Source organism: Malaclemys terrapin, chromosome 2, assembly GCF_027887155.1.
Source record: "Malaclemys terrapin pileata isolate rMalTer1 chromosome 2, rMalTer1.hap1, whole genome shotgun sequence".
Classification (NCBI taxonomy): Eukaryota; Metazoa; Chordata; order Testudines; family Emydidae; genus Malaclemys; species Malaclemys terrapin.
Window position 1 is genome coordinate 104,523,083 of NC_071506.1, and position 23,019 is coordinate 104,546,101.

General features: G+C 44.3%; 1 protein-coding gene across 3 annotated transcripts in view; it reads right to left on the reverse strand.

The window, feature by feature from the left end:
- The window catches only part of CARMIL1 (capping protein regulator and myosin 1 linker 1), a 274,371-nt gene extending 251,883 nt beyond the window's left edge, over nt 1-22,488 (reverse strand). The window contains exons 1-2 of one of the 3 annotated variants that reach the window (XM_054017434.1): nt 21,725-22,488; nt 10,182-10,279 (exon numbers count right to left, since the gene is read on the reverse strand). In XM_054017434.1, the coding sequence (XP_053873409.1) occupies nt 10,182-10,279; nt 21,725-21,764 (138 nt within the window). In that variant the 5' untranslated portion in view covers nt 21,765-22,488. Of the gene's footprint in view, nt 1-10,181; nt 10,280-17,344; nt 17,397-21,724 lie in introns of those variants that run through there. The other 2 variants (XM_054017433.1, XM_054017435.1) reach the window with 2 other exon arrangements.
- Nucleotides 22,489-23,019: the final 531 nt, after the last annotated feature.

The window sequence follows — 23,019 nt, forward strand, 5'->3', positions numbered from 1 at the left end:
GTTGTGGTGGAAATCTAGCAGAGTGTTTAGGGCGTCTGGCCAGAGGATTAAAATATCATGGATGTATCTTTGGTCTATAATTGGTTTTGTGGTGCATTTGAGTTTTCTGTGTTGAGAAAAATCAAGAGAGATTCTATGAACCATTTGGACACAGACTGAATTCCTACCTATCTTTATTCCTGACAGCTTTTAAAACAGTAAAATGAGGCACTAGAGATCAGCTTGTGCTTACATTTTCACTCTCCAGAACACAGACAGGAGTGTGTGCAAGTCTGAGTGATAGCACAGAAGTAGATACTTGGTGTGCGTTAAGGAGAATAAATGAGTGCTAATTGCTCACTGTCACTTATGTCTGGTGCCCACAACCAGAATAAAGAAAATGCAAATGAGCTGCTATTCTGGTGTAATCATAACGCTATGCTCTCAAATTGCTCATGCAATTGTCTATTCTGGAGTCAAATATCCAAAATACAAAAACCAACCAAAAACCCCAATGACCACAACCACCAAAACACAACGCCCCAAAAACAACCAACCAATCACAGCCACAAAACCAACAACACACAAAACTGACAAAAACAAACAAACAAAAAACAAACTGACTCCTACTTTCCTTTCATCCTCATAGGCATGCACTAACATAGCTGTCATAAGGCTCAGTTCCAGGGAAACTGAGAGGAAACAGTATTATCCTAAAAGAACCTTCACATTTAACATAATTATCACACAGTCATTATTATGTGACTTGAGAAAGACAAGGTCGGTGAGGTAATATCTTTTTTTGGACCAACTTCTGTTGGTGAAAGAGACAAGCTATCAAGCTCCCCTAAGCTCTAGAAGAGTGTGCTAATAAAATTTGCAGATGACACAAACTTAGGAGGATTGCCAATACAAAGGATGATCAGAATATCATACGAAAAAGATTTGGACAATCTTGATAACTGAAGTAACAAATGGGATGACATTTAATAGTGCAAAGTCATGCACTTAGGGCCTAACAATGTTTTGCTATAAGCTGGCAATGTATCAGTTGAAAACAAGAGAGGAGGAGAAAGACTTGGGTGTACTGGTCAATTTTAGAATGACTAAGTCACCAATGCGATGTAGCCGTGAAAAAGACTAATACAATCCTAAGATGCATCAGGTGAGGTATTTCCAGTACGGACAGGGAAGTGTTAGTACCATTGTACAAAGGACTGGTGAGATCTCATCTGGAACACTGTGCACAATTCTGGCCTCCCATGCTTAAGAAAGATGAATTCAAAACTAGAACAGGTGCAGAGAAGGGCTATTAGGATAATCAGAGGAATGGAGAAGCCACCTTCCAGAGGAGACTTAAGAATCTTGGCTTGTTTAGATTGACCAAACGAAGGCTGATGGGAGTATGATTGCTCTCTATAAATACATCACAGAGAGAAACTCCAGGGAGGGAGAGGAGTTATTTAAGTAAGGGCCAATGCTGATACAAAAACAAATGGATATAAACTGGCAATCCAGGATAGGCTTGAAACTAGACAAAGGTTTCCTCCACATCAGAGGAGTGAAGTTCTGGAGCAGCCTTCCAAGAAGAGTAGTAGGGGCAAAAAACTAACATGTTTCAAGACTGAACTTATAAGTTTATGGAGGGGGTGGTCTTACGAGATTGCCTACAATGGCATATGCCCACCTGCGACTGCTATTAGCAAATGTCTCCAACAATGACAGTAGATAGGGAGGGCTCTGAGTTACTACAGAGAATACTTTCCCAGGTATCTGGCTGGTGGGTCTCACCCACATGCTCATGATCTAACTGACCGCCATATTTGGGGTCAGGAAGGAATTTCACCCCAGGTCGGATTGGCAGAGACCCTGCGGGTTTTTTGCGTTCCTCTACAGTGTGGTGCATGGGTCACTTGCTGATTTGAACTAGAATAAATGGTGGATTCTCTGTAACTTGAAGTCTTTAAATCAAGATTTGAGGACTTCAGTAATTCAGCCAGAGGTTATGGGCCTATTACAGGAGTGGGTGGGTGAGATTCCGTGGCCTGTGATGTGCAGGAGGTCAGACTACTAGATGATCATGATGGTCCCTTCTGGGACAAATATTGGACGAGGATGTGGAGGGGGTGGGAGACCCAAAGACAGAGGACGACTCGGAGATCAGAGATGCATGCAGCCAGGAGCTCTTCTCTACCCCAGAGGAAGCTAGCCAGTCACAGCTGTCGGAGCTTGGTGAAACGCAAACAAGAGAGGAGGCCCCTGGTAAGTGGCTTTGATTTTGGGAATTGCTGAAGCGAGTTGTTGAGAGCAGGAGGGTTGCAGAAAGCAGGTTTGTGTCTTGAGGTTTTTACCCACGAAAGCTTAGGCCCAAATAAATCCATTAGTCTTTAAGGGAGTCTGGTGACACTTCTTGTTTTTGTAGATACAGACTAACACGGCTACCCCCTGATACTTGTATAATGCGTGTACCACCACATGCCTAGACTGAGCGGCAGGACAGGGAGTTGATTGACTCCCTCAGTTCATGGGAATCTGCCTCAGAAATCCCCACGAAACTCTCATGGAGATACTGGGCGATCCGCTGCCGCAGGTTCTTTGGCAGAGTTGCTTTGTTTCTTGCCCCATTAAGGGTAACTTTCCCATGCCACTCTGTCGTCACTGGGGTAGGGGAGGACAACACGGGACCACTGCTGCACACAGGTAATCCGCATAAGGGCCAGGGCAGAAGCCTCAGTCTTGGAGAAGACCCTCCCTTGAATTCCTGCTCACCCTCAGCAGCGAGATATTTTCCATAATGAACACAGCCTGTGGAAAATGGGGGAATGATTATAAGACCCCCCCTACAGTGCTGGCTCTCCCCAAGAGCCACGTGCCCAGTGTACAGTACAAGCCTGGAACACTGATTTCCCCTGCCCCCGAGGTTACTTACCATTTTGGGGGTCTTGTGGCTCATGTGTGCTTGCCTGGGGTCAGCCAGTTAGTGACAGGAATGTGAATAGTGGCTGTGTTTTAAATCAGTGGAGTGGCAGGACAGCGAGAAGAGGGACCAAAAGGAGAACGCGGTGTGTCAGAACGAAGCCATGGAGCGGGTCTTAAAAGTTATGGAGCGCCAAGTGGACACACTCCAGGCACTACTAGCACTACAAACCGAGCAGCTCCGCGGCCGCCCTCCCCTGCAGCCGCTGTCGCAAAACTCTTTCCCATGCACCCCCCCAGACACCGCCAACGCACTCTTATCAACCTCCTGGCTACAGTCTGTACCGGTTGCATTCCACTCCTCCCCCGTCACAGTCCAGCCCTGCAGACTCCCGACACTCAACACCCGCCCCCTGCAGTTTAGCCCTGCTGAAGTACAGTATCCGCTGCACCGTACTCCAAAGGAGAATGTTGGATATGATACCTGGACATACACAAATCTTTAACCGTCCTGGGACCCCAACTCCTCCTGGGACCCTCCCTTCCCCCATCCCCCTCAGTGCCGATGTATTTTTTTTGTCGCTCTCCTCTGGTGGTTCTTTTTTAATCAAAGAATTATGTTGGTTTGAAAGCAATCTTTATTCCATTAATTGAAAGCAAACAGAGCCCTGCAAAGCAACAGGCAATTTTCTTAAAGCTTTATAGTGAATCATCTGCACCAATCACAATCACCTCCTAGCATTACAAGCACTGCACTCCCGAGCATAGCAACAAATATTAGTGCTTTTCAGCTTCAAATTGCTGCCTCAAGGCATCCCTGATCCTTATGGCCCCGCGCTGTGCCCCTCTAATAGCTCTGGTCTCTGGCTGTTCAAATTCAGCCTCCAGGCACTGAGCAAGAGCGGTCCAGCCCTGAGTGAAGCTTTTCACCCTTCCCTTCACAAATATTATGGACCGTACAGCTATAAGCATAGGAATATCATCATTGGCTAGGTCCAACCTCCCATATATGCAGCACCAGCGAGCCTTTAAACGGCATCCACAATCTCACGCACGTTGCCCAAAGTCATGGTCTTTCAGAGCAGGATGCGATTAATGATCCTGCACACTTCCATCAACACAAGTCCAACAGTCAACTTTCCTATTCCGAACTGGTTAGTGACCAATCGGTAGCAGTCTGGAGTAGCCGGCTTCCACAGTGCAATCGCCACACGCTTCTCCAGTGACAGGACAGCTTTTCCACCACAAACAACCCTGGTCAGAACAGCCTCAGGTCTTTTTTGAGTTGCACTCGCTTGTAATAACCCTTTTGGAGGCAGGGTGGGGTGGTATGCTGATGGTGCACACAGCACACTCAAGCCATGCACCCACCCTCCAGAATCACCTCACACATCAGAGAAAAAGAGGGGCTGGGACGGGGTGGGATTCCTCCAAGATGGGGGAATTTCCAGTGTCTCACTTAGGGCAGCTGTAGGTGCACCTTGCTCTGTCAGAATAGAGCAAGGGGGACTTAGGGCTGAGGTTCTGGCCCTAAATTCTCGAGAGATGATCCTACTCTCATTGAAGTAATTTTGAGGTTCTTGTAGCTGACTGACAGTTTGAAGGCTGCAAACTGGAGATCAGCATTTAAGGTATAGTAGAACTTCAGAGTTACGAACACCTCAGTAATGGAAGTTGCTCATAAATCTGCAATGTTCATAACTGAACAAAACATTAAGGTTGTTCTTTCAAAAGTTTACAACTGAACATTGACTTAATACAGCTTTGAAACTTTGCAGAAGAAAACTACTGCTTTCCCCCTTTTTTTTTTTTTTTTAGTAGTTTATGTTTAACATAGGAAAAAAAAGAAGCAACAGTTAGTACTATCTTTGCTGCTGCCTGATTGTGTACTTCCGGTTCCAAATGAGGTGTGTGGTTGACTGCTCAGTTCGTAACTCTGGTGTTCGCAACTATGGAGTTCTACTGTAAGTCACATTCACCATGTTTATTGCTCACATCATTATGACAAATTGAAAATAATGGCAAATGGAAACTACGGAAGCAAAAAGCTCACTGTAAAAAGTGAAAAATAGCTTGTCACATAAGTCACAACTTCACAAGATCACAGCTTTCAAACTTCAGTGCCTAATGTTATGCTCCTAAATCCGCCGTACTTTGAATATATTTTCCATTGCAAGGCCATAGGTCTTGTGCATTTAGCCACCTGCAAAGTACAGTAATTTTTAAATAATCTCATTTTCTTGAAGAATTGGGTATTTTTGTATTATTTTACTGTCAAGGAAGGATAAAAGGTCTTGTAATTAAAACACTGCTTTGGGAGACAGAAGACCTGGGTTCTATTCCCAGCTTTATGACACACTTCATCTGTGATCCTGAGCACATCATTTAACCTCTCTGGACTGGTATAGACTGTGAAAATGAGTGGTGTTTCAAAATATGTTAACCCTTGGCTAATATATTTTTAAACATCACTGTTTTAATGCACACAGACCTATGCTAAGAGAGCGGTAAGGTTGCAAAGTCAAGCACTCCAAAGTTAGGAAATGCCAGAATTAAGTGCACCCTTAAATCAGCCCCCTTGTGCCTATATATTATGATACAGTTTTAATTTCATGATTACATATTTTTTCCCACTGGACTCTGCCTCATTCAGTGCACAGGATGGATGGTGCTCAATTAATGAGTAGTTATTCAATATTTTGTTTTCTCCTCATTGCACACTATTAGAACTGAAGCATAAAGAGATTAAGGTATAAAATGTCCATTAATTTTGGATACCAAATTTGAGGTGGCCAATACCTGATTTTTTAGAGTACTTAACATTATATAGCGATTTTTATATTCAAGGTACAGCTCTCATTGATTTCGGTTGCAGAGTGATCAGAATTTCTGCAAATGAAATCTCAGAAAGAAGAACACCGTTAGTTATCACCTGGGGAAAATTTGGTTTTAGTAACTTGCCCAGCATCACACAGCAACTCTGTGGCTGAGGAAGGGATAGAATTCAGTTTCCCCGGGCAGCAAACTGCCCAAACCACAAGACCACCTTTTCTCTTTTTGCAAGCCTCTGCCTATACAATCCTGATTGCTGTGGGCCTCCCTGGCCACCGCTGACATGCAACCTAAGTCAGCTGAATGACAAACAGCCAGTCCACCTCCGAACCATGTCCAGGAAACATCTGTATGCACTCATGCTTCATACTATTCACTTTACCGCCCTCAGGACCTGCCCCGATACCAAGTAGCATGTTGCCACCAAAGGAGGGCAAAGAACCCCAGGGGACCCAGTCTGCACTCAACTCTGGTCCCACGGCCCACCAGTGACATCACGTGGTGGTGGCTCCTTCACAGAACATGGGCATGTACTTGGCACGGTTCATAAACTCCCGACACTTTACTTTCTGCAGCAAGAGGGACACCCCCACACAGTGCATCAGGTTACAGCCCCTCGCCCAGCTCCTCCAGAACTGCTTACTGAGGTTCTGACCGTTTTTCTCCCCACCGCTCCTGTCCTAGCACACTCCATCCATGGCCCCCCAAAGTCACAAGACCTCTTCGTCAACCTCCTTCTCATACTGGCCAAGTGAGCCATCCATCATACCAGGAGAGGAAGCTGGACGGGGGAGGAGAGGTGTTCTGTGGGGCCTATTTCCATTCCCTTATCCATTCATGCCTCCACACAGAGTCCACTGACTCCTTAGACACCTATGAGGAGCAGTGGGTGCTGTCTGGGATTCTCTGCTTGGTGTCCCCCTCTGGAGCCCTCATTAATAACCTTTGACCTCACTTCCAATGATGCTGTATTTTTATTTGTTGTCCTGAGAAGTCACTAGTAGCCTGGTATCAGTTGTTCCGCCCCCTTGGCTGAGGGAGCAGGCTTTTAGTTTTGGATGGACCTATCCCTGATTTATACCTTATGATCTTCACTCCCATTACTGTTTTTTCATTTGTTGTCCCCAGTATTCAGTTGTCGCCTGAGTTCATTGGCACCTCCTCACTGGTTAAAGGGAAGGGTCTTTAGCTATGGGTGGGCTTAGGCCCACTGTCTCCCAGAAACCACAACAGATACATAACCCTGATCCCCGTGAGCCTCCTCTGCCACCCACGATAAGTAATAGTCTGTCTGGATGTCATTCAGCCGACTTATCTCCGAACCATGCCTAGGAAACATCTGTACGTGTTCATGCTTCCTACCATCCACTTCCTTGCCCCTTATGTCCCACCCTCACACCAAAGTGGCGGGACCTGCAGCCACCTGAGGAGGGAGAACTCCAGTGGGCCAGCCTATACTCCACTGTGGTTCCACGGCCCACCTGGGATATTAGTTGGCAGCTCCTCTTTGGAGCCATGATCTTGGCCATGTACCTGGCACAGTTCATAAACTCCCCCAACACCTATTCTTTCTGCAGCAAGAAGGAGACTCTGGCATACCCTACCTAGATTTATGTCAGACTGAAGGCCAGGGCCGGCTCTGGCTTTTTGCCCTAGGCAAAAAAGCTATCTGCCCCCTCCCCCACCCCCCCCAAGTGTGGCAAGGGAGGGCGCCGAGCCCGGCCCCGCAATCCCCGACCGGCCAGAGCGCCAGGGGGAGGGCAGCGAGCCCAGCCGGGGCTCTCCGCTCTCCCTGGCGGCCAGAGCACCGGGGGGAAGGTGGAGCGCCCCCAACCGGCCAGCGCGCCGGGGGGAGGGCGGCGAGCCCGGCGGGAGCTCTCCACTCTCCCCGACCGGCCGGCGCGCCGGGGGGAGGGCGGCGAGCCCAGCCGGGGCTCTCCACTCTCCCCGACCGGCCGGCGCGCCCGGCTGGGGCCCCGCCGCACCGCCCCCCTCCAGGCGCCACCCCAAGCACATGCTTGGTGGGCTGGTGCCTGGAGCCAGCCCTGCTGAAGACCCTCTTCCAGCTCCTCCAGAACTTCTTATGCAGTTCTGGCTGCCTTTCTCCCCCCACCTCCTCATTTATGCATACCCCACCCATAACCCCACCACGTCGCAAGACCTCCTTATCAGCTCCTTTTTCTGTTCATGCCTTTGAGCAGAGTTCCTCTAGGCAGTGTGCAATAGGTACACACCTTCCAAATTCTGCGACAAGCGAGGCTAGGGTCCTACAGACAACAGCTTCCTTCAGTGGTTCATCCCCAGAGCACAGTCCATCTTGTGCAGTGAATGAGACATTTTTATATAAATGTTCATACACTTGTGTAACTCATAAAAGGGGTAGATGTAGCCAGTCATAAAACATTAAAATCACCAGCGGAGAGGAGACTAGATTTCAAAAGAGACAAAATTATCTGAGTCATCACATTTTTAGAAGTTTTACTCATGTCCTTTCAAAATTTCCCTTACAGTTGAAAGCCTGACATTCTTTTCCTGCCATGTACTTTGTGTAGGTGGATAAAAATGGTCACTGTGCAGACATGACATAATTTAAGTTTATACATTTAAAATTTAAAAAATTCATACATGAAGTCACAAAACTTGGAAAAAGAAATATAAAACCTGCTTCACGCAGACCCAGGCTAATCTTAACACTATTATTTTTAAGAGTATTTTCCATTAATCCTGAATAGTAGGACAATATTTCCACAGTATATTCTGCTATTGATAACAATAATTATTCTATGTAAGTCAAAAGTCAATCAAATGTTACTGCTTCAAAGAATCTGTCAGCCTGCTCTGTAAACATGGCTTTCAAATAAATAGTGGCTATCAATCAACATTCACATTCCCAACCTAATAGAAATTGTAGGCCCTAGAGTTGCGTATAAAAAGATCCTTGGACAGATGTTACGCAGAAGATATTTCAAATTTCTTAAGTAGTTGTTCTCACAGAAAAGTGGACGATTATCAACATCAATACTGCCCAGGAATAACCAACACACTTTATGAAGACAGAATGCAAACTATTCACACATTTAGATTTAAGAAATACTTGTTTCCAAAACACAAATAATACCAACTCAGTGCCTCTTGTCACAGAACTATAAGAACCTGCTCTTGGCAACAAAACTTCCAAATCTATGCCAGCTTTACTGATACAATGCAGCCTGTTTCAAAATATCCTGTAAAATATTATAGTAGTAAAGCGCAATCAAGAAAGTAACAAATACTTTCCTCATGGATTGTATTTTCTAAATGGATAACCTACCTAATTCTCAGTTACTGAGGGACAATCTCCTCTCATTGATATATTTTGCTTTCCACAACCAAATATCTGTAAAACTTTTCATGAGTGATGTACCTAAGTATTTGGATTCTAATATCTAAACTGTATTGTTAAATCTATTCACCTAAATTTGGGTTATTGCTGATTATGTACTCTATGTATCATATGACTTTTGAAAACTAAATTTATATTTGTGGATAATCTAAGCACTATACCCAGATGTACAGACACTCTTTTCCCAACCTAGGTATTATATAATTTTTTTAACATTAGCTTTAATAAAATTGTTAAATCTGTTCTTACAGTCCTTTGTATTTCGTTATCCTTCTCTGCTTCTCCCCACATACATGTATCAAACACACTGGCAAATGAAGGCCCAGGGGTTGTGATGGGTTGTTTTTTGTTTTTTTTAAAATACACATCCAAGTATGCAAGGGGAGAATATGTATCAGTACCATCACATTACTACAGTTCTCTGCTTATCTAAAAGGACAGACATATTAGCCTTGAGAAAACAGGAAAATATATTTGAATGAGATTAACTTTACTTTTTCCTCCTGGACAGTTTTAGAAATAATGATAGGGTCACATACAAAGAACATTTACTTTTAACTATAATATCCTCAACCTATGCAAAACAAACAAATACAAATAATAGATTAGTCTCTTAAAAGACTAGACAGTGTTAGTGTTACACTCTTTGGCAGTGTCGTAGCCTCAAGAGAAACAGGGTGTTTGACACAGTTTAAAAATTCTTAAAAGAGATACAATTCTTTATAGGTTTGACCTTGTGTTTCTTGCTCACTCAGAATTCCCACTGATGTCCACAAGAGTTTAAGGAACACAAGGAATCCACAAACGGTCCCCTTTATTTTGAGATATGTTCACACAATAGTTTGTCAGACCACAACAAGAATGACTTATTGGAAGTTCTGACCAACAACCTAGAAATATATGCACAGTTTTCAAACACACAAGGCAAGAAAATAGAGAAAACAAGTGACACATAGTTCAGAGTACATGTGGACAAATTTTCCATGGGGAGAATTAGTTTCTTAACAATAGTTGAAATGAGCTTCTCCTAAATGTTTGTCTACTTTAATTAGAGTTACTATACTGTACTTACCAATATTTTGTTATCCACTTTATCTCCCTTGGTTTCTAGCTTTACTTTTTTCTTCACTGAAATTTTAATCTTCCTCCCAATAACATCCTTGATACTTTCTGAAATAATGAAGAACACCTTAATCAATATTTCCATTGTCAAGTAGAGATTAAAAGAAAACAACATTTCAAACTTTCAGGGAAAATTCCTCACAGTTTTATTGTATTAACTGACATTTTTCTACCCTGCACTTCTCTGTTGCACTCATTTAATAGAGGTTATACACGCATCAATCTGACTCCAATAAAAAAAATAAAGCCACATTTAATTTATGAGAAGTTTGTCATATACTCAGCTATTTAATGAACAAGTCTGTTGTCCTGAGATTAGACTTGTACTGAAGTTTTACTCTGCACATAGCAGTAATGTCATTTCATATTTCTCTACACCAGAGGTTCTCAAACTGTGGCCCATGGTCTGCGAGCTCCATTCAGGTGGTCTGCGGTTAGTTCCCTCTAAGGTGCATGCCTGGGCGGCCGCACACAGAACAATGAAGGGCCACCCACCTGATTAGTGGAGACACATGGGTGCGGCTCCACTAATTAGGTGCCTGGACACTGGAGAAGACGCACATGTAAGGTGAGGTGGTGGCCTTGGGGGAATAAGGTGTAGGTGGGAGGGGGCAGTGGGGGAAGAGGAAATGGGGGGGAGGGATTTGGGAAATGCAGGGCAGTGGCGGTCAGAGAAAGAGGCGACTTTCCCCAGCTCCAGGGCTGCGGCGAGAGATGGCCCTCCTTCCCAGCCCCAGCTCAGGGCCTGCTGCAGTGGGAAAGAGGGGGAGAGACCCCCCTCCTCCCCAGCCCCAGCTCGGGGACTGCCACGGTGGGGGAGAGAGGGCACATCCATCACATCAGAAAGCTAAGACTACTGATATTAAAATAGGAGTTGTGCGCTTTTATTTGTAGAACAAAAAAAATTAATAATTATGAAGTTATATAATACACACACACACACACACACACAGTGCTTTTATCCAAAGCGCTTTACAACAGTTAGCTAACGGTACAAACAACATTTGGAAAGCTTTATAGTGAATCATCTGCACCAATCACTATCACCTCCTAGCATTACAAGCACTGCAAAAAAAAAAAAAAAAGTGGTCTGTCAAGACCTTCAGCAATTTTCAGGTGGTCTGCGAAAAATAAATTTGAGAACCAATGCTCTACATTCTATTGAGATACTAAAAATATCCCCAAGACAAGTCACTTTGGGAGCTCTACTTATTACCTGGCTGAACCAACTATGTGAAAAACCAAATGGCTCATTCTTCATTACTTTAAAACACTATGAACAAACTTATGCTCTCACTTCATCTGAAAACCCTGTTGAAGTCAATGGACACACTGTAGCAGCACAATTCAGACCTTTATTGTTAATATTTTTGGTGGTCAGATGGCTCTAATAATAGAATACAGAGTTTTCCACACCTAATTTATGATGGGCATCCAGCCCAAATCCACATGTTAACCCCTGACAACTGTACAGAGGCTCTGTGAAATGCAGTACTGGTTTCAGTCCAAGGCCTAGTGGTTACATATGCACCTATTGGAACCAACACCCAACCTTATATAATTTACATCATTTTTTACATTCTCAGCATAGCAACCAAGTACTGAATGAACATAAAGACCAAACTAACCTCTCTTCTTTTAAGGCCTCAACCCTGTCCATGAAGTGGTGTCAGGAAGCTTACACTATTACTGTCACTGGTGGACAAAGAGGAATTCAGCCACAAGGGCAGTCAACTATCACCTCTTATAAGTATTACATTCACTTTTCTTTTTTGAGAGAGAGAAAAAATGGTACGGGGGGAGTGGTGAGAAAGCCTTTCAAACATACATAACTGGTACTTTTTAAAGGGGAAATTATCAACAAACATGTGGACAAGGGCGATCCAGTGGACATAGTGTACTTAGATTTCCAGAAAGCCTTTGACAAGGTCCCTCACCGAAGGCTCTTACGTAAATTAAGCTGTCATGGGATATGAGGAAAGATAGTTTCATGGATTGAGAACTGGTTAAAAGAACGGACCGAAGGGTAGGAATAAATGGTAAATTTTCAGAATGGAGAGGGGTAACCAGTGGTGTTCCCAAAGGGTCAGTCCTAGGACCAATCCTATTCAACTTATTCATAAATGATCTGGAGAAAGGGGTAAACAGTGAGGTGGCAACGTTTGCAGATGATACTAAACTGCTCAAGATAGTTAAGACCAAAGCAGACTGTGAAGAACTTCAAAAAGATCTCACAAAACTAAGTGATTGGGCAACAAAATGGCAAATGAAATTTTACGTGGATAAATGTAAAGTAATGCACATTGGAAAAAAATAACCCCAACTACACATACAATATGATGGGGGCTAATTTAGCTACAACTAATCAGGAAAGAGATCTTGGAGTCATCATGGATAGTTCTTTGAAGAAGTCCACACAGTGGCAGTCAAAAAAGCAAACAGAACGTTAGGAATCATTAAAAAGGGATAGAGAATAAGATGGTGAATAGCTTATTGTCCTTATATAAATCCATGGTATGCCCACATCTTGAATATTGCGTACAGATGTGGTCTCCTCATCTCAAAAAAGTTATACTGGCATTAGAAAAGGTTCAGAGAAGGGCAACTAAAATGATTAGGGGGTTGGAACGGGTCCCATATGAGGAGAGATTAAAGAGGCTAGGACTTTTCATCTTGGAAAACAGGAGACTAAGGGGGGATATGATAGAGGTATATAAAATCATGAGTGGTATAGAGAAAGTGAATAAGGAAAAGTTATTTACTTGTTCCTATAATATAAGAACTAGGGGCCACCAAATGAAATTAATGGGCAGCAAGTTTAAAACAAATAAAAGGAAGTTCTTCTTCACACAGAGCACAGTCAACCTATGGAACTCCTTTCCTGAGGAGGTTGTAAAGGCTAGGACTATAACAGGGTTTAAAGGAGAACTAAATAAATTCATGGAGGTTAAATCCATTAATGGCTATTAGCCAGGATGGGTAAGGAATGGTGTCCCTAGCCTCTGTTTGTCAGAGGGTGGAGATGGATGGCAGGAGAAAGATCACTTGATCATTGCAGGATAGCTCAGTGGTTTGAGCATTGGCCTACTAACCCCAGGGTTGTGAGTTCAATCTTTGAGGGGGCCATTTAGGGATCTGGGGCAAAAATCTGTCTGGGGATTGATCCTGCTTTGAGCAGGGGGTTGGACTAGATGACCTCCTGAGGTCCCTTTCAGCCCTGATATTCTATGAATTGCCTGTTAGGTTCACTCCCTCTGGGGCACCTGGCATTGGCCACTGTCGGTAGACAGGATACTGGGCTGGATGGACCTTTGGTCTGACCCAGTATGGCCAGTCTTATGTTTCATTCACTTTATCCTTATTTATGTTATGTTTTAAAGGAGTGGTGTTAGAAGCCAAAACATAGGCTTCCCAACTAGGCTCTAACTCAATCAGTTTAAACACACGTTAAAGGCATTGTCCCCTGTCTACATTACATTTTTCAAGTATTAGTTAGAATCTAACAACACACCTTTCATATTTGCCTAGACAAAGCCAGATTTCTGCAAGCAGGAAGCAGTAGTATGACAATGAGTCAGAAACAGAACTTGTCAGGAATTTTCTGCTGGAATGATTTTCTGATGGAAAATGCCGATTCCAGACAATTTCAATTTTCCATCAGAAAATCCTAACAGAGCTCCTAGGCTCCCCATGTGGCTGGCCAGGCAGCCTGTCCCCAAGCTGGCTGATTGACAGGTTACTGGGATCCCTGGATCTGTGGCAGTCCACCTGGTAGACTCCCAGGGGCTAGGATTTCCTGACTGGCTTGCTCGCTCACTCCCCGGGGAATTGGGCAAGCCCAGGGAGAAAGCTGAAAAATGTCATTTCAGTTCTCCTGAAAAATGGAATTAGAGACTCTCCCCCCCATGAAACATTTCAAATTTTTGCCTTTTTATCCCAATTTGCAGGGTGGATAAAAATCAATGATTTCAAAAAAAAAAAAAAAAAAAAAAATTTTAAATCGGATTTTTTAAATAAAATTCTCTTTGAGGAAAAAACCTATCTAAAGATCGTTTTAATTAAGACGCATTATAGCTCAAAGGTATCTCATCATGGAATAGGGATTATAAATTCTAATTCTATAGTATGAGACAATATATTCATGTAATGTTTAGGAAGAGTTTTGTAAATGAGTTCCAATAGTTCATGGATTAGGGACCCAATTTTATGGGGCTTCTGTATAGATTATTTAGGTTATTCTTTCTATCTACCCAATGGGACTCAGTGCTCAGTCTAGATACCACCACCAGAGATGTTTAGTTTTGCAGTTCTCAAACTGTGGATTTGTGTCTGCAGAGACAACATGCCTGTTAACAGCAAAAATGTTTTTAAAAAAATAAATAATAGAGAGGTGAGAAATAACTAACCTCAACCCTATTGTCCCTCTGCAAATCTAGGGTTACCATATTTAAAAAATAAAAAAGAGGACACTCCACGGGGCCCTGGCCCCGCCCCTTTCCCATCCATGGCCCCGCCCCAACTCCACCCCTTTCCCGCCCATTCCCCAAAGTCCCCGCCCTAACTCCCCCTCCTCCCTCCCACCCACGCAAAAAGGGCTGCCCAAGCGTTACCGGCTTCGCGGTTTGCCGGGCAGCCTCCAGACCCTGCGCCCCCGGCCGGCACTTCCCCAGCACAGCTGGAGCCCGGGAGGGGAAGCGCCCAGCCGGGGGCACAGGGTCTGGAGGCTGCCCGGCAAACCATGAAGCCAGTAGCGCTCGGGCTTCGGGCAGCCCCTATGCCTCCGGACCCTGCACCCCCGGCCGGGCACTTCCTCTCCTGGGCTCCGGCTGCTCTGCTCCTCCCCTGACTCTTCGGCTCTGTTTAAGAGCCAAGCTGCCCGAGCCAGCGCTACGGGCTTCGGGCAGCCCCCTTGCCTCCGGACCCTGCGCCGCCGGAGCAGAGCAGCTGGAGCCAGGGAGGAGAAGTGCCCGGTCAGCGGCTGGGGTCCGGAGGCAAGGGGGCTGCCCGAAGCCGGTAGCACTGGCTCGGGCAGCTTGGCTCTTAAACAGAGCCGAAGAGTCAGGGGAGGAGCAGAGCAGCCGCGGGAGAGGAAGTGCCCGTCTGTATTTTTCCTGGACATGTTCGGCTTTTTGGCAATTCCCCCCAGACGGGGGTTTGATTGCCGAAAAGACGGACATGTCCGGGAAAAACCGGACGTATGGTAACCCTATGCAACTCTGTGTACACAGAGTCAATCCCTTACCGCTCTCTAAAAGTGCAAAGTTTCAAAAAGTTCAATGGATAGAAGACTGTTGGGGGCAGAATAGATCTGGACAAGTAGAAGAAGTCTGGAATAAACGTGAGAAGAGAGGTACAGGAAGTAGAAACAAAAGTGAAACTGTTTGAGCAACATATTCCAGAAGTCTTGAGGTCTTTCTGAGTGTAGCCTTCACTGATTTGAGATCTACCATACCATTCTCTCACTAGAAGGGAAAACCTATAATGGCAGCAGGCCATAAAAGAGACCCACTTTGGGAATATTTTAATGAAGTTCCTCTACCTGTGGGTAAGTAGGGCTGGGTGCAAAATGCAAACAGCGCAACAAAGAAACGCAAGGCTTGGTTGGCCGAATGAAACAACATCATGAGAAGTGTTCCTTCTCAGGAGGAAACTGCCTTGAAGATGATGAAAGGAACATGTCTGAACATGCAAGATCTTCAGGTTGGTAAACTTTTTTATTTCATACTTCTTTCTTAAGGACTGCCTATCTTCCTTCTCGACGACTCCTGAATTCTCATGTTTGAGCAAAAAATATAGTTGTTACTCTATGGTACTATCATTTTAGATGCAGTTGTGATAAAAAATAAATAGCTGAAATAGGCAGATCATCTTTTTACAATTTCACCTTTAAAGTAGTACTGAGTGTCAGTAAATGCAATAAGAAGAACAGGAGTTCATGCAACAAACTCTCCTTTTCCTATGATTGAGAACCCACACTTCATTAACATGATTCAGACATTAAGATCAGGACACAGTCCACCCAACAGAGCAGATGTCGCAGGCAAATTGCTGGATAAAATGTATGAAAGAGAAATTGAGCAGTGTGCAAAAGGTCTAGAGGGTAAAATTGTTAACCTGAGTCTTGATGGGTGGAGCAATGTCCACAATGATCCTGTTGTATGTGCTTGTGTGACAACAGAAGAAGGGAAATGTCTTCCTTACAGAAACAATTGATACATCAGGAAATGCACACACAGCAGAATACTTACAAGTAGCAGCAGTAAAAGCTATAACAAACTGTGAAAAAAAAATTCAAATGTCTAGTACGCAGCTTGGTCACAGACAATGCTGCAAATGCATCCAAGATGAGAAGAAATTATTTAGAAGAGAGTGAAGAGAGTCACAAGCTAATAACATATGGTTGCTGTGCTCATTTGATGCACCTGCTAGCCAAAGACTTCAGTGTTCCAGAAATAGAGGCTAATGTTGGTGAAATTGCAAAATACTTTCATAACAACCACTTTGCAGAAGCTGCTCTGAAAAGAGTGGGAGGAACCAAGCTAACTCTCCCACAAAACGTGTGCTAGAACTCAGTAGTGGACTGTTTTGAGCACTATATCAAGAACTGGCCTAATCTGATGACCGTTTGTGAACAAAATCATGAAAAAATAGATGGCACTGTCACAGCCAAAGAGAAATGTTGAACACATGCTGAGTACCCTGAAGCCTATTTCTGTAGCCTTGAACAAAATGCAGGGAAATAGCTGTTTTATTTCTGACGCTGTTGAAATCTGGAAGGAACTGAGTGAGATCTTAAGAAGAGAAATATGCAATGACAAAGTTAAATTACAAGCATTAAAAAAAACAAACGGGACAAGCACTATCTCCAGCTCATTTTCTTGCAAATAGTCTCAATACTCGGTACCTGGGTCAAACTTTAACTGCTGAAGAAGAGGAGTTGGCTATGACAAGCAATCATTCCTCCATAATGCCAACTATAATAAACTTCAGAGCTAAGAGTTAACCATTCAAGAAATACATGTTTGCTGATTATGTTTTAAAGAAAGTCACACCAGTGAACTGGTGGAAGTCACTTAAGTACTTGGATTCAGAGACTGTTCAAGTGAATCTCACTTCTAACAGAAGTAGCTTCTTCTGCCGGTGTAGAGAGACTATTTTCTTCCTTTGGACTAATTCATTCCATATTGAGAAATCGTTTGGGACCTGAAAAAGCAGGAAAACTTGTTTTTCTTTTCCAGATTATGAACAAACAGTAAAATGAAGGTGAAGACGACTGAGTTAGCTGCAGAAGCCAATATTTTAAGTTTCTCATGTTGACCTGGCTGACACAGTCGATTTAATTTTTGTTTTTTAAAATATATTTCATTTAACTATTTTAGTTAAAAACCAATTTTAACAAAAACAAACCTGATTTTAAAAAACTTGAACGTTTAACTAAATTCAAAAATTCATATGCTTTTTTTGTTAAAATACTGTATGTTTGCTGTTGAAGAAAAAACTCCAGACTACATAACATTGTTATTTTAGTTAAATAAAACAATTTAAATGTCTGTCTGGTGATGTTCTCCTCCTAATACAGCATGGCAAGAAAATCCTCCAAATATTAATGATTAACCTGTTGAATTGGAGATACACCTCTATCCCGATATAACGCGACCTGATACAACACGAATTCGGATACAACGTGGTAAAGCAACGCTCCGGGGGGGAAAATGAAGGTGAAGATGACGGAGTTAGCTGCTGAAGCCAATATTTTAAGTTTCTCATGTTTACCTGGCTGACATAGTCAGTTATTTAAAAAAAAAAAAAAAAACAAGTATTTCATTTAAATATTTTAGTTAAAAACAATTTTAACAAAAACAAACCCAATTTTAAAAAACTTGAATGTTTAAATTCAAAATTTCATATGCTTGTTTTGTTAAAATATTATGTTTTGTTAAAATATTATATGCTGTTGAAGAAAAATAATCCAGACTACATAACATTGTTGTTTTAGTTAAATAAAACAATTTAAATGCCTGTCTGGTGATGTTCTCCTCCTAATACAGCATGGCAAGAAAATCCTCCAGATATTAATGATTAACCTGTTGAATTGGAGATATTTATGAAGTCATTGGGAGATGAACTATCTGCTTCAATTACCTTTGGTAAATTAAATAACCAAACAATCATTCATTTTCTGATATAGCTGTAAAACTAATCTGAAAAGTTTCAAAATAAATCACTTTAAAAATGTATAGTGTGTACCTTTTAAAAATTAAATCTATACTTATCTCTCAGTTGTGAAGAATATGTATTAAGGTTATAACAACCAACAAGAATGCACTTTTATGTAGAAATCCATGATTAAATCAAGTCTTCCTTACTAGTGATTTAAATCGTGATTTGTATCATTTTGATTTAAATCAAATCCACCCTGCCAATTTGGGATGAACATTTTTTCAAAACACGTGACATTTTTTTCAGGAGGAGAATTCTGTTTTCCAGACAGCGGTAGTCAGACACTCAGTCCCTCCAGGCCACATGGCTACTGTGAGAGGAGTATTGGTGGTATCTCTACAACTTTACCCAGCCTCACCCTAGCCTTATCTTTTGATTCCTCCTCCCCAGTTAATAGCTCCAAATGCTTCTGCCCTGTTCACAGCTTTCTCAAGCAGCAGCAGACTGAAGTTGACTTGATTCTTGTCTGTTTCACACAGGGTTCTAAAGAGCAACAGTGAAACTGATTTACAAACTTGTCCATTTTACAGGCTGTTGACTGGGAAAGCTATAAAGGACCATCAGAGGCACTGGAGTAGAGACTCAGGAAAAATTCACAGCACCAATTCACACTAAGGTTCTTTTTGTAACTAAGAGCTAGAAACTTGTTTCAAATACAATATTTTACAGAATTCCCCACATAAAGAAAGTTTCCTAATCATCACTAGCAAGTGCATTTTTCAAGTCATTTTACAGACCAGAAATCTGTGGCAACAGGAAGTTAAGGCCCAAATTTTCAAGTACTCACTTATTTTGATTGTCTCCATTTCTGGGTGCCCAACCTAAGACACAAGTACCTCTTAAACCAGGCTGCAAGTGTTTCAAAATTAGCACAGACAATTTTGAATATTGTGTCCCAAGTGACCTGCTGAAGGTCACATAGGAAGCATGTGGCAGAACTGGGACTAGAATTCAAGCTTCCAGATTCCCAGTTTAGCCATTGTGTTTTACCCATTAAGTTTTGCTCAATGTCCTTTTCACAGAGCTCTCAGATCACTAGGGAATCCTGATGGTCTAGCAAGAAAATTAATTTTTCCTCCTTATGAAATACTCCACTATGACCAGAGTGTTCTCATCATCATAAATTACATAAGCAAACAAAAATACGACTTAGACACAGGCACTAAAGCCCCCAATACTATACGCTGATCTGTGTGAACAGAACCCTGGACCCATGCAGAGCCCCACTGCAGTATATTTGGCTCTCAGTGAGGGGGGTGGCAAGCAGGCCAGTTGCCCAGGGCCTCACACCACAGGGGGCTCTGCAAGGGTAAGTTACATGCTTCAGCCCGAAGTGATGGGGCTCGGGCTTCAGCTCTGCCACACTGGGCACCGGCTTCAGATAAGGATCACAAGTGAAAAACAGGAAGACAAATCAGCCTCCTGAAAGTAGTATAGTAGTCTGGAAACTATCTGAAAGCGGTACAGTAGTCTTGAGAACCACTGGCATACACTGTGTCAAGGTTGCTATATATAAACGGCAAGCCTTGAAAGGAGTAGCCTATAGATTCAGCATGGAAAGCAAGTGATTAAAGGACTGTTGCTTTTATTTAACTTGCAATAGCAAGTCTGCCTATGTAGATAAGCTTGCAAGATCAGAGCAAAATTCTGAAATCTGACTCAAGTTAGTATCAGATGTTGGTACTTTACGGTACAATCTAGTGTCTTATTTGTGGAAGTGGTGTCATAATGACTCAGCTTTGCTCCATGGTTCTCTTAGCATAGGTGACACACCTTAACCCATCACATATTAATTTATAGTGGAAATCCATTTACAACATTAACACATGCTAGCTGCTCAATAGTTAAATACATCTGGCTGTTTTAAAGGCAGACCAAAAAAAAGCTGATGGTTCAAAATATTCTCTGTCTACACCTAGCCCCACCACCTACTATACTTTTAATTCATGGCGTAGAAGCTCCCAAGTAGCTTTAGCACCACTTGTGATGAGTTGTGATTTGTGAAGAGTAAAAAACATTAAATACTCTTTTTCTTTGTACACTACCTTATGCATTGCATTCCCAGAGAACTGAATTACAAAGATATATATGTTGGAATAAAATGAAGTGTGTGCTCTAACATGTCAAAAGCTAAGAAAATGTCAAAGTTAAGGCTCTCTGAAATATCCTCCCTCACTCATACCTCTATGCACAGCTATTTCAAAGGGCTCCAAACAATTGCATATGGCACCATAGCTATGCATAAGGGCATAGAAGGAGATGGAGAGGTTAAGAGTAGTTTTAAACTATAAATTTTCTTGCTCTTGCAAGTTAAATAAAAACAACAGACCTTTAACCACTTGCTTTCCATGCTGAATCTATAGGCTACTCCTTTCAAGGCTTGCCGTTTATATATAGCAACCTTGACACAGTGTATGCCAGTGGTTCTCAAGACAACTGTACCGCTTTCAGGTAGTTTCCAGACTACTATACTACTTTCAGGAGGCTGATGTGTCTTCCTGTTTTCCACTTGTAAGCCTTGTCTGAAGCCTGTGCACTAGGTAGCAGGGCTGAAACCAGAACCACATCACCTGGGGCTGAAGCATGTAACTTGCCCTTGCAGAGCCCTCTCTGGTGTGGGGCCCTGGACAACTGGCTTGCTTGCCACCCCCTAACGCAACCCCTCTAAACCCATCCCATGACCCCTCTGGGAGTCACAACCCCCAGGTTTAGAAACACTGATCCAGAGGAGTTGAGTACCCCCTGGAAGAGCTCGGTGTACCACGTCGAGAACCACTGCTGTACGCTGTGCTGTCATGAAGGCCCATGTAGAATGTCACTATACGTTTCCAGGGTGGGGACATGCACTGTCTACTTTTCAGCCACTGAAATGGTTAATGCGGTGTTTTCACTCCGGTTTTTGTTGGCTTACAGCTGCTGAACGCACGGGACTGGGCTGCTATTTCTAGGACTTCAAGGGTTGTAATCCCCCCCAGTAGCAAATCTGTCCAACAGCAATGCCAAAAAACAGGAGCCGCAGCATGGCTTTCCCTCGCTGACTTCCCCTCCCCACCCTACCTTCGCCCTCCCGGCACCTTCCCCACCACGCCTCCCCACGGCACGGCTGGGGCGGGCAATGACCAGCGCCACCCGCCCGATGGCCTCAAAACTTCCCCACCTCCAGCAGGCTCAGACCCCCCCCCCCTCCCCGCCGCCATGCCTTCCCCCACCCTTGCAAACAGACGTGCCCCCAAACACACCCCCACACCCGGAGGGAAGAAACGCGGGGCTCACCTAGCAGCTCCCGGGGCACCTCGGAGCTCTCGTCGCTCATCGTGGCCCGGGCGAGGGGCGGCGGCGCTGCGGCTGGCTGGCGAAACTACTTCGCTCCCTCTTCCCCGCGCCAGCAAAATGGGGGCGAGAGCGGCTGGTTTGCGGGGGAAACAAGTGGCTGCGCTGGACGAGTTCAATGGGTTATTGCTACATGGCTCCTCCTGGCTCCGGTGCCGGGGTCTTTCCAGGGGCGGGTCAGCCAGGAACGCCGGGCGGATACAGCGCTCAGCCCCGCGGCTCCTTCCTTCTTCGCTCCCCTGCAGTCCCCTCCTCCTGCCGCCCTCTGTTCCCGGCTCCCCCCTTCCCTCCCCGCCAAGCGGGCACCTACTGGCCCCGAGGTGCCAGCGGAAGGCGTGGGCGGAGGTGGAAATGCCTCGCCCCCGGCCGGTCCCGCACGGCTCGCAGCGCAGCGCAGCGCAGCCCAGCCCCGGGGAGGGCTCTACGCAGCCCCAGCCAGAGCCGCTCGCCTCACCTCGCGAGAGCGATCAGCGGCCGGGAAGCTCCCGCACTCCCACCCGCGAGGTGCCGGGGGAGAGAGAGCCACACGCGCACGCCTGCCAGCCGCCAAGAGCATCTCCTTCAGGGAGACATGTTGGCAGCCCTGCCCGCCGCAGGGAGAGTTTCTCTGCACACACCATGCGCAGAGGGAGAGAGGACAGATTAGGGGCATTAAGCAGCCCCTCCTTGCTTTCGCTAGAGTCACATAACCTGCAGAGAGAGAGACCAAGGGGGCCATCTGCTGGTTGGGAATGGAGGAAGGCGTTTGGAGGGATTCCTGTTTCCCAGCCTCCTTCCTCTCTTCCAAAAAGCTGAAACAGGAGGCAGATGCGGGAAAGGGACCACCAGCTGACATAAACACATGCCCTGCAGGGGTCCCAGACTGCCAGTCACTTGGGAGGTGGAAGACCACCTCACCAGAGATCTAATTGTGAAGCAGTTTGAATTTTGAAAGCCTCTCCTGCCTCTAAAAAATGATTTTGCAAATGTGTGTTGCAATCAGACATTTCCCATATTGCTCATACACAGTGTCACACTCCTAGATGGATCATGTGGCTTGCATAGTTCTTTAATCAAATGTGGGTGCTTCTCACTCTAGTCACCAGTTCCCTCCTATGACTTTGGGCAAGTCACTCATGCCTCTCTTTCCTCCCCTCTTAGCCTTAATCTAGCTTGCCTATTTGGATCCTAAACTCTTTGAGGCCTGGGCTGTCTCTTACTATGTGTTTGTACAGCACCTAGTACAACAGGGTCACAGT